Consider the following 12,643-nt stretch of genomic DNA (forward strand, 5'->3'; position numbering starts at 1 on the left):
TAAAAACCTCATCTATAGCTATTAATATATCAAAGCTATTAAAAAACTAGCATTGTAGTCTAGCAAATACACAGAAAATTATAAACATCTGGAATTGTAGCTCTGCAGACTCTACTTCTAGCAAAAAGCCCATTATTTCCCTGACATTCACCCCTCTCCTAGTGTTAGCTGAAGAGACCCAGATGTCTTATTTTTGCATAGGAACAATATCTGGATGTGGACAAATACTCTCCAAAAGCTAAAACAGTCAAGCCACTTGGCTAATTATGAACAGATATATCTACAATGCTTAATCCTAGATGCCAACCCTTCCACTGTGAGAAAAGTCACATTCTTCAGCAATGGAGTGAAAGTCAAAGAGGGAAATTCAAGACAGATCTGATTATTTTTCTATTCTTTTTTAAACAGGATTTTCAGTTTAGATGAGCAACTCTTCCTTACCCACCCATAGTTCAAGTAAGCCCCTTTTGTTACAATCTGTATTTTTGAGGAACTCCTAGGTCCTATCCTCACCTACCAAAAGTGTAATACCTTATTTTTTCCCACTTCAGGCAAACCTTAACTTTGCTCTATACCATTTAAAAATGAAGCTATAAAAAGACTCTCCCTTGGCAAGCAGTCTGGCCAGACCAAGTGTGTTCCTGCAAAATGGTTTTGTAGCCAGGCTGAACCAAGTGCTCTGGCCAGGGAACATCTATTTGCCTCTATGACAGGAAAATAATTTTAAAAAATAACTGAATTTAAAAGAATATATATTTCAGGAGAAATTAAAAGAGTTTCTGGCCTCATGACAACCTGCTGGATAAGTCTTTTCATTTGATAGGAAAGGGAGTCACCAGGAGGTTTGAGGTCAAGATGCCAGACAGGCAGAAAAGGGACAGCAACTCCACCTTTCCCACCTGCACCACAGAGCCAGGGAGGTGAAAAAGCAGCTTGTGAGAAGCTCAAAAGAGTTCAGCCTCTGTCGTTGGGGTGTGTAAAGGGCAAAGAAAGAGAGGGTCTGGATGTTGTGTCCTCAAGTGCATCAACTCCATCAGAAAATTAACTTCACCACAGCTTTTTAAGGAGACAAATAGTGAAGCAGTTGTTGGCATTTTCTTGTCAAAATTAGTTCTGCTTTAGAAATAAGTCAAAGCTTCCAGAAGAATTTAGATCTTACTGATAAAAATGTAATTCTCTCTTCAAAATCAGTTACACAGGAAGTTTTAATCTAACTTTACTTCAGCATCAGGCATATAAAATCTTTAAGGTGCTTTTAACAACTCTAAGCTCAGGCTAGACGGCAACATCAATGGTTTTGCAAGAAACCTATTGAAACTAATAGGATTTTTAATATTAAAGGGGAGAACCAAACAAAACCACTTCCTTAAAGCTGAAAGCCAGAAATTGAAGCTCATAGGTTAGGTAGATGCCTTTGCTTAAACACCTTCCCTTTTGAGGCATCTCTTCCAAATTCTAATCCCTGTACTGAAACACATCTAGGAACTACCTGTGAGCACAAGTGAAACATTCATCACAGCCTCAGAGAGGGGTTGTTCTCACCTTCAGTGTCTCATTAAATTCTGGGTTGGTGCTGTTACTTTTAATTTTGGTCTTGCGCTTACTCTGGCGGGACTTATCGGGCAGAAGGTAGGCTTTGACATACCTGCAGAGCAGAGAGAATTATTAGCAAGGAATAGAAAATGAGCAGTCTGAGCAAAGACTGGACATTGCTGCCTCAACAACACTTAGGAAGAAATTAATTTTTGCAGTATAAACAGTGTAAACATCTAACAGAGAATATGCAAAACGTGGACAGGTATTGCCTTTTCCTACAAACATAGCAGTTGTTAGATAAGATAAGAATAACAAAAGGCAGAGCTGAATTAATTTACTTTTACTCAGAAATGCAGCAAGTTTCCTAACAATTTCCCTTTTGCAATATACGATTGCTGACTGGTCACATATGAAAAAAGAGACAGTAAAAATACAAGAGAATTAAATACATCATAATTTATATACTAGAGATTAATCTTGATTAGGAACATTAATTGTTACTTCCTGCTGAGAGAATTTACATATTATACTGAAAATTATGATGAGAAACTCAGAAAACAGGGTACTTGCAAAAGGAGTCTATGGGAGCATGAAAACAAGTTATTTCCATTAATCCCTGCCTCCAGGACATCACTGCTCTCACATCCTTTAGTCTTGATTAAAGAAGTAAAAGAAATTCAGTGTTGCCTCCCTATTCCTTCACATTTCTTTCCCTTTTGCTATCAAACAGGTTGAGAATTTAAATAACCTTATTGTTTCCCCAGAACAGGCACATGTTGCCCTAAAAAGCACTCAGAAAATTCCCTTCCTACAGGGAACCCAAACCAAACCATCACCAAAATGTTCCTTGTAGCAATTGGATGCTCTGAATTCCATATCCCAAGCCCTGTTTACAGTCAGGTGTGACATGGTGGGGACAGCCCTAGCAGGGTTTAAGGACATTTTCCTCTGTGCTTACGGGTCAGTCCTTTGCTTCCTCTCGTCTGCAATGGCCAGGTTCCTGCAGCTCCTCACCAGGATGTTGAGAGCTCCTGTTTTGTAGATGTAGCTGATGCTGAGGAGGATTTCACCACTGACCTTCACGTTGCCATAGTCACCAGTTTCACTGTACACACTCATCATGCTGTTAATGCTCGTCTGGAGGGGAGCAGAAAAAGGGCTTAGAGGCTGAAACTCATTACTCTTTTCCAAAATCTGCCTCTTTTTTACTTTTTTTTTTTTTCCATAAGGCTACAGCCTTGCAATATTGTCACACTTGTTAGGACTTGCTATGGAAACAGATATATCCTGGAATAGAAATACCATGATTTGATGTAAAGCGAATTAAAACTGTAGTTAATAGTAGTTTGAATGTCTAGACAGATGTTTTTTCCATGCAAGGCTCAAATGTATTTATAAACATGACTAAATCTAAATTACCACCTTTTAATTAATGTATGAACTGAAGAGCAGACAGGCTACATAAATTGTAAGCTCATGTCAGTTCCAAACAGAAAAAAAACAAAACAACTTCTCTGTCTCAGCTGCTCACCTAATTTTTACAGAGTCTCATAAGACAACTGCTGACAAAGCCCTTAGGAAAACTTACAATGATGCTTCTCCTAATGGAGATGGTAAAAAACCATATTTATTTAAAGTGATACCTGCCTCTCATTAGAGATTCTACAAGAAGGAGCAAAATTCAACCCCCACCCCATTTTTGCAAATTTTTTATACTTAAAAAATTCTAGTAATAATACCACAAATTTTTCCTATATAGCATAATATATTACCCCTCAGTCCCTTTTCCTTCACACTCATTAAATGCAGAGTACTGCTATGAGCATTCCCTCTTCCAAAAGTTTACAATTAGGAAAGAATTGAATATTTTTTAAAGAAAACTAGAGACTTATGCACACTGCCAGAACCAAAAGCATTAAAGAAATCTGCTGCATGTTTCCTTTTGAGTCATTGAACAAGATTGCTCAAAAACATATACAACCATCTAAATTCTGAGACATAGGGACCTTGCAAGGTGCACAGGTACAATCTTCAACAGAAAGGGAAAAAGGAGGGAGAAATCTTAAAGGTAAGCTAGAGCAGAGGATTCAGGAGAACTCACAGTATCACCATCTGTTTCAGGCACATTTAAATATGTCCATTTCCTGTCAGAGCCTTCTGGGGAGTTCTTTAAACAAGGCAGTGTAAAAGATCAAGAGAAAAGAGCATTAGATTGCTGTGAGAAGAAAGAATAAGTGCAGTGAGAAATATTTATTTATATAGAAAGGTAAAGGAAGTTTGTATTGCAAAGCCATAGTGAAAAAGAAAGAAGAAGGTATTGCCAAATCAGAGAAATGCTCTGTTTTCCATACACTTCAAGTATTTGAAGGATGCATGGTTCAAAGTCATTACAAATGGGGTAACCTCTGTATTACATTAAATAAGTTATAGTTTAGAACAGCAACTCAGCAGGTTTGGATTCATATTTGATTCTATTTGGATTTGTTCTCATTTACATGTCCATGTCAATCCTTCCTGAAGTCAGTCAAAAGCTAAGCATTCCTGTATTTGCAGCATCAGTGCAAATGGATTTCTCTGTGGATTTCATAAGAATAGATGACAATTGCACTAAAACGTTGAAACGTGTTGCTCTTTGGGAAAAAACAGAGTAATTGATTGTTGGGAGATCCATTTTCCCTCCTCTGCTTGCCAGAGCAGGATCTCACCCCCTGTTCTTGATCTCCTGCCTTGCCAGCTGCAGGGAAGAGCACAGTCCAGGGAAAGAGCCACACAGAAAGAATTGGTTTGTGACAAAACCCAACTCTCCAAGCACCCTGCCTAAGGGCTCTGCAACACAGAAGGCTCAGGGGATAAACAATTCTGTGTCAATGAGGTAAACAACAACAGACAGGAAAAAATAGTATTTATATAAGCGATTATTACCCATAAATTTAATTTTATACCCAATGTAGAAATAATAAACAGCAAAAAAATGTGGTCTTGATGTATTTCTGCTGGCTTTCTTTATCCTTAATTAAGGAAAAAAAACTCCAGAAATAAAAATACTTGTCCTTTTATTCCTTTGTATAATTGTCTGGAATTCCACTAACAGGACTGGTTAAAATTACTGGAGAACTATTGACATATACCAAAAAATGTGACATATTTCCTCCAGTTCCTAACATGCCTTGAGCTAAATGCTAGTCTTTACCATTTAATGCATTTCCATCTCTAGAATACATTAAAATACCCTTGGACACTCTTTGGGAGCTTAACCATTCCAGTATGTGCTAAAAAATGTCTAAATTATCCCTGTAACAATTTGTATGACCATTTCAGAAAAAAACCCCCTAGGGTTACACCAACACAAGGAGTTGGATAAGTTGTTTGCTATTCCAAATACTTCTTTCTCTAATCCCAATATGTTTTTTCCATGATCTTTATGTAAGCAGGCAGCAAGGTATGAATGACTGGGCAAAAAAACCCCACGACAGAATGTCCCAAACAGATAGATGCCCCCTGACCCTAGAATGTATGCAAACACAATTTCTCAATTGCTTACAAACCACAAAGAAAAACACATAAATTTAGTAGAATTTGATATACTTCACCTTTTTCCTCCCCCTGACTCTCTTCTGTAGCATTTACACTGGACATTACATACACTGAATGTAAAATCCCAAAGAAATATACTCATATTCCTGTTCAGCAAGTAGCAAACAACAACCACACATGAAGGATGCAGAGCCTCATTCTAGCATCTCACTAGGAATTACATTTGTTTTGCATCATAACTTATTGCTGCAGTAAAGCACAGGAACATTTTAGTCACATTGATGTGGTGGCTCTTGACAACACCACATAAATATGTGGAGGATGAAGAGAGAACTAAATTCACAGTTCATTAGCTTTGGGAAAACACAAAATAAAGGATTAACACTGAGATACAGTTTCTCTTCAATGTCATTTCCACTTCCATTTTTTTCTCACTCATGTTGCAGGTAGATTTCAAGTGTCTTTTACCCTTTGTGACATTTCTTCCCTTTCCACAAATATTCATTGAAACACTAGCCATACATATTTAAAATTCTCAGATTTGAAAAAAAGAAAGAAAAGAAAAAAACATACAGTTAGAGTCTACTGTTCATTAATAATATTATTTCAATGTGACTTAATAGTACACAGTCATTTGACAGATAGGACATGATAAAAATCATACAGTTCAAGAAGGCTTGAAGGCTTGAAACAAAGCAAAAGTGAAAATATGGTGGGGAAATGTTAGCAACACACTTAAGGGGAATAAAGAAATGAACCTGTAAGACTGACCTGCTCTTGCAGGGAGAAGCAGCTGGCCATTCACAACTTTGCCATTAACATTGCAGGCAGTGACATTAAAAATCATGTCATGGTGAATAAGGAGGAACAGGAGCATTGAGATGTGAGATTAGCTCAAACCTACAGCACTGGAAAAGCTCCACTTTGCCTGAGAGAAAGGTCAGAGGGAAATCTACAGCAAAGGACAAAACCCAACACAGGGACAGAACACTGCCTGAAGCACAGAGGGAAAAATCTCCAAATGCAGTTCCTTAATTAGTGGCCTAACAGAGAAAGCACATACACCCCTGCTACCCTCCTATCAATATTCAGAGGAAATGGAAATGATTCTGTGTATTAAATCCCTGGGAGCAGCAAGCACTGGAGGCTGTGAGTCACTGTCAGCCTTGGCTAAATGGGTGTAATCAGTCCAGGGTCAACAGGCTGCAGGTGCTCAGGTCTGACTGGGGTGAAGAGCTGACTGTTGAGTGTTTCTGTGAACTGCACAAATCAGAGGGAAAATGGTGTGGACAGGGCCAGATCTAAACATCAAAATGCTCTGTGATGTTAATATTGTCAGCCCTTTCTCCTCCCCATGTAAGCCAAGCTTGGGTTCAGCCAACTCCTTTTCTTTGGGATCAAGAGCTTCAGTGGGGATTCCCTTGGCCTTGATTGCATGGAGGCTAATGGGAGTGCAATCTGGAAGGGACACTGCTTTGGTTATTGTCATAGAACAAATTTTCTTTTCCCTTCTTCCTCCTTTTCAGCACTCAGACTGCCTTGAGTTTGTTGCAGCTTTATGCTGTCCAGAGCTATTCTTAGGCACAAGTCATAAAGAACAGTGGCCAGAGAGGACTCTCTGAAGATATTATCAGTTGCCCACAGATCCCAAAAATTAGCTACACAGATAGTAATAAAATAGACATGTTAAAGGCTGCTTTTATCACCTATTTTCTCTCCCAGTGAGTAAGAGACTGCATAATGAACAGCTGTTGCACCTCAAAAGCACTTGATGCTTTTATTGCAGCTATGCTTTTATTGTCACCAAAATCCACAGGCATCTCTTTGCTCCCTGTAAAGGTAAATGCTTTCTAGATATGGGGGGCTTGACAATCATGCCATGAAGAATGGGGGAAGCTGGGTTGGGGGATGGACAATGATTCCATGGAAGTGGGATGTATGCAAACACACAGACAAGTGTTTGTGTCCCAAGAATCTAAAACCAGAAAGTGGTTTGAGAAGGAAAATCCACCACCCCAGCCTTGTTCTGTTTGTCTCAATTTAATTAAGATCAAGAGCTCCTCTGCAAAGCTGAGCAGTCACACACTGCAAACACCTCTGGTTTGCCTTCTCCACATGGAAGCCTGGTAATAACTCCAGCATATGAGGAAATCTGCTAATGAGTGTGCAAAACAGTTTTCTCTTTCCATGCCCTGTGGAGAACAGCATTTTAGCTTTGAACAGCATGAATAATATAATAGAAAATCTATCCAAATGTTAAAAGATCTTTCTCAAGTGTAGAATGAAAGATGAATGTGATAGGTGATATGAAGTTAGATTCCTTCTTGGAGGAAATATGGTCTTTTGTGGAAGGACAATACATGTTTTCTACTCAGGATCTTACTGTTGATAATCCACTTGTCATGTTTTCCTGTTTTCTTGAATAACGAGAGGCCACTATGTCATCAATATCTTCTTCTGTTTCATCCAGATAACCCTAAATGACAAACAGGCATTTTAGTTGTCATGTTCTGCCCTGTATTTGGTCAGCCTCTGTCAGCCAGTTTTGTTTCACAAGTTTGCCCCTTTAGGAGGATGGTGCTGGATGCATTCCAGTTCTATTCTGTAGAGGAATTTTGATTTATGTTTTCCACATCTTCACACAGACACAGAGTGTAAGGGGAAGAGACTGTTACAGTTTCAGGATTCAATTGCTTAAGAACTGGAGAACTTCACACATATGCTTCATGTCTTACCATATCAAGCCAATTGGTGAGCATTTAAAAATTATTAAATTTCTGCATTTTTTTAGTAATAAGAAGGTGGGAAGTCAGTAATTTCACAGCTTCATATAGGTGCTCGAGTTTTAATAAACAAGACTGAAGTTTAGCATCTTTATCCTATGTACAGAAAAAAGAATTTCATTGTTTAAACACAGGAGTAAAGTAAAATCTAAACTGAAACTTTAGATCTGATTGATGCTCCTAATGGGGCTCTTAACTTTTACTTAAAATAACGTGAAAAGATGCCAGCAGACAATTATAATCCTATGGTAGGTATATTTTTAAAGACTTTGCTTTTACTTTTAATGGAAGTCAAATTTTCAGCTTCCTTATATCTGCTTTGCAGGTATAAAAACCTCACCTTTTCACCTACCTCATTCTCTATTGCTTAGTTTTTCTCACTCTTTGAAACTAAACAGACAAATACTGTATTCAAATTCAGGAGTCTCAAAGACTTCTGTGCTAATCAGCAAAAAAAGAGCAGGGGAGAAATGCTGCTGGAGAGTTCAATTGTCACAGTTTACATAAAAAAATCTGCAGCACATTTGCCATAGTTTACATAAAACTGCTTGTTACATCTCCTCTCCTTTGCTCCAGTGACTGAACTGATATGAAACCACCTAAAAGTGATTTTCTATTACTGTTTTCCAATTGTAACTGCATATTTAATATTGAGCAGAGGGAAATCAGGACAAGCTAGCACCAAAATTTACATACTGAAGCAAAGATTTCTCTTAGCTTCATGTTCTCATCATGAGCTTGCTCTGCTGCTCTGTTATCTTTTTAATGTATTAAAAGCACTCTTACCACTCCACAGAAAAATAAAAGAAGTAATAGATACTTTATACTAAATAAAAGGGAAAATCCTGGGAGACCCAAGCAAAACAGAGCAAACTATTTCAGAGAGACAGACAGCTGAATCATTACAAAGCAAAACCTCCCAAAAATCTCAAATAAAACAAACAAACAAAAAAAACCCACTCCACCCATCATTTCTACTGCCCTAATTGAGTTCAGATGTCAGGTGATGTAGTCCAGTTTCAAATTTGAAACAAGAATATATAATTTTCTTTCTTGCCCATACAACAAGAAGCAATTCTGGTAATACATGCAAAACTCTTTCCTTTATGCTATTGTACGCATACCAGTGAACTTGAAAATAAACAGCATTAGATTTTTACTGCTGAATAATTAAATACAGTGAAAAAAAAGTAGGGCAACATCTTCAGACTGGGGTGTTTCACGTCTAGACACTCAAATTGTAACAGTGCTTCACAGAGTCCTAACAACTGCTGACTACCAATTTCTGTCTGCAAGAAGATATCTAAAACTTAAAAAAAGAGAAAAAGTTAATATTAAACTTATGCTCTCAATTTATTTTGCACCACAACGATTCTGTTTCTCAGGAGGTGTTACAGAACTGCAAGTACATAATTGGTTGGTGTTATTAGCTTATTAAAGCTGGAGCTAGTAGGATATTAATCTCATGGTCTCCAGTGGGGGCTATAAAATGCACATCATCCAATTACTCCTAAAAAAGCAGCTGAGCATGCAGTGAGCACTCCTTGGTCAGGAATTCAGCACACACCTCTCCAGGTAAGGTGCTCACACTTGAACACAACACTGGATTTAGCTGGTTCCCTGTGCTCCTTGATAAATCTGTACCACTCCATGTGGATTTTGGGGCTTCTCCCTTTTCACTATCCAAAGCAGTGCTAAGTTAGAGAAGCAAAATATCCACTCAATTTTCTAGCTGATTTCTTTGTATGTGTAATTGGTTTTCCCAATAAAGATGGGAGAAAAGCAGCTAAAATCCTTTTCCCATCCTTTCAGCTGATAAATTCCAGCAATCTGCATATCCTACTGATGTCTGGCATCTCCAATGCCAGTGCTGTCAGCTCCCATCACCCAGGAATGAGACTGAAGGCCTCAGCTAGAAGAAAAGGAGGAATAACTCCAACTTTTCTCAGGCTGCAGGAGCTGTTGTTACCTTCATCAGATACCTTGCTTTTTGTCTCTTACATGCAAGCATCAAATAAACTCAATTCCAGCAGGAATATAGCTTTTATCTCAAACCACTGCATCCATAATGAATACAGGACAAGACTCTGAAGGACTCCTGTGAGACAAACGACCCTGAATAAATATGGTAACACAAAAGCTGATGAATGCAATCAGTCCATTTCATAAGGCAGAGAAAGTGAGGATATGGGTAGAATCAGAGATCTGTGACTCCTGTTATGAATGAATTTTAAAGGGGAATTAGCACTGTCTCAGACTCCAGGGCAGCTAAATCAAGGTTATGCCACAAGAGAGATCTCTTGTGCTAGCAAAGAAGCTGCAGAGGTGCAGAGATGCAATCTGAAATTCCATTCAGAGTCAGCAAGAAAGAAAAGCCAAACAAAACCTCTGATGAAGACAAAAATCAAAGAACAGAAAACCTCTCTGGATTTGTCATCTCTGGCAGCTGCCTCAGAGAAATATCTAAGTAGTAAATGTCAATTACAACAGAGAACAGATATAAAGAAATATAAATTCTGCATTTTTTATTTTGTGCTTCTGCAATTTTCCAGCTTCTTAATAAAGAATGTATCTTTTTTCTTCATTACAATTTGAAAATAAACCACTTGTTTTTGATGTTTTTCTTCCACCAGCATCTGAAGGAAGATCTTTTGTTAATTCCTCGAAGATTAACCCAAAGCAATGCTGCAGGCACATTTTCTGACTGCTACCAACCCAAGAAAAGATGGAAATCCCTACACATTTTTTTCCACCAAAGCTCAACTATCAGCACTACAAGAAGGGGAGACATCTGCATGGCCAATGCTCTTGTGGAAAGAGCAGATGGAAGGGAAGGACTGTGACACCAGGCAAAATGCATAAGCTACAAGCACACATTTGGAAATTTTAGAACAAACTGATTAGATAAAAAACTGTTTAAAGAATTTTTTCTCCCTCATGCATATTTAATAAGCTTGGATGTTCTTTTATAGCATTGATGCACATCAGCAAATTGCCTGTCTTAGATGTCTGCATAAGAGGAGATGGAAGCTGTGAATCATTTCAGGAAAAGCAGTCCAAAAGAACACACCAAAAAAAGGTAAGGAAATGTATGGAAGAGTCAAGAGGAAGAAGAGCCAAGCAACATTGGAAGAAAAGAAAGTTGGGTCTTGCTTTGTTAAAATACAGATAATGGTAAAAACCAAACCAGACAAAGGTTAAAGCCTTTAAAGTATGGAATTTCTCAGCATGGAAATTAAAATTTGTGGAAGCATGAATTAACAGAATTTTGGAGCATGTGTAATTTAGTGCCTGGGATTTATTTTCAGGCTAGATTTCTATCATCTGTGAACTCAAAAACCCAGCACATCAACAACAAACTGGAGCCATGATTATTCATTGAAATCACTTTATAGCCAACATACTCAGAAGATGACTGTTTAAAAACTCATTAAATATCCCTGAAATAATGTTCTGCCTTACTCATATTTTTATATAGATACACATACAGTGCTGATTTCAAGGTCTGAGTAACCAGAATTTCCAGCAGATAAACATTTACATATTTTTAACTCACCAACTCCTGATCTAAGGCACTAGGTACAGATTTGCTTCTCATGCTCAGAGTATCCTCATTTCCTTCAGAGAAAGATTCGCTCAAATCTATCTCAGATCGGCTACGGTCTGGAAAACAAAATCAGTTAAAACGTTTGCTATAGTTTGTACAGAAATATTCCATTTAGTCTTCCATACAAGTGTTGTCCCAAACCCAATTGTTTAAGGGAAAAAACCCCACCAAAACAATCTGTCAAAAATGGCAACTGAATATCATTATGATAAATGGAGAAATATGCTTACTGATGCTGTTCAGCCTTCTGGGCAATAATTTTATCCCTGCACTATTTATTTATCTGCTGTGATTTTTGTCCTGTGGATGATGCCATAGATCAAGATTTTGACTTTCCCTGGTAGGCCTGTCAGCCTGGAATGTTTCAGAACTCTCTGTCCAGGTGTTCACAGTGATTATCACATCTACCATCACCAAAAAAACCCTCCCCAGCATCTGCATCAGAATCAAGCATCTGGGGATACAGATGGACATAGAATGTACTTCTGTCATTAACAGTGTTCCTTGTGCAGAAATTAGGAGGAAACAAATAAGTCTCAAGAGCTCCAGCAGTTTCTCTCAGTCCTACAGGTCTCTCATCCACTCTATAGCATAAGACGTAGAAAATCTTTCTCTAAGGTACCTTAGTCCTCCCCATATAAATCCTTTGTGTGACTGTTTCAATGTGTTTAGAAATAAAAAAGGGGGAAGATAATTTTTTTAGATCCTGCAGGTAGGAATCGGAAGAGTTTTTAACTGTTCATCTACCTGGCCTACAGCTGATGTGACAGGAAATGTCACTCTCCTGAGCTTAATGTCCTTTGAGATCTGCCAAGGAGACAGTGCAGAGCCTGAGCTCCATTCCCAAGTTGCCCATAGGTTTGCTCAGCATCCACCTGCTTTGGTAACACGAGGTGAATTCTCACCTACCAGGAAAGCCTTTATTTTATAAGATATCAGGAACAGGAGGATTTTCACTTTCTAAAGAAATAGCCATCTCTAACACCTCTGCCTGGAGCTGCACTGAGCAATATTCTCAAGGAAATTCTAATGCTTTCAAGCTGAAATGTCTGAGGTGAAGGACATTATCTCCTTGGATTAGCTCTGTGGGGTACAGCACTAGGCTGCTGCTTTGGGCTAAATCCAGCTGCAATAAAGTGAGCACTGCTGTGATTGAGAGAGAAACCTGTAAACCCAAACCCTC

The 12,643-nt window shown here is 38.3% G+C and overlaps 1 protein-coding gene across 1 annotated transcript in view; it reads right to left on the reverse strand.

The window, feature by feature from the left end:
* The window catches only part of SYTL5 (synaptotagmin like 5), a 74,705-nt gene that overhangs the window by 11,833 nt on the left and 50,229 nt on the right, over positions 1-12,643 (reverse strand). The window contains exons 9-13 of the mRNA XM_085049238.1: positions 11,410-11,516; positions 7,454-7,546; positions 3,638-3,703; positions 2,495-2,673; positions 1,543-1,645 (exon numbers count right to left, since the gene is read on the reverse strand). Coding sequence (XP_084905364.1) covers positions 1,543-1,645; positions 2,495-2,673; positions 3,638-3,703; positions 7,454-7,546; positions 11,410-11,516 — 548 coding nt within the window. The remainder of the gene's footprint in view (positions 1-1,542; positions 1,646-2,494; positions 2,674-3,637; positions 3,704-7,453; positions 7,547-11,409; positions 11,517-12,643) is intronic.

Source organism: Lichenostomus cassidix, chromosome 1, assembly GCF_008360975.1.
Source record: "Lichenostomus cassidix isolate B80296 chromosome 1, HeHo_3.0, whole genome shotgun sequence".
Lineage (NCBI taxonomy): Eukaryota > Metazoa > Chordata > Aves > Passeriformes > Meliphagidae > Lichenostomus > Lichenostomus cassidix.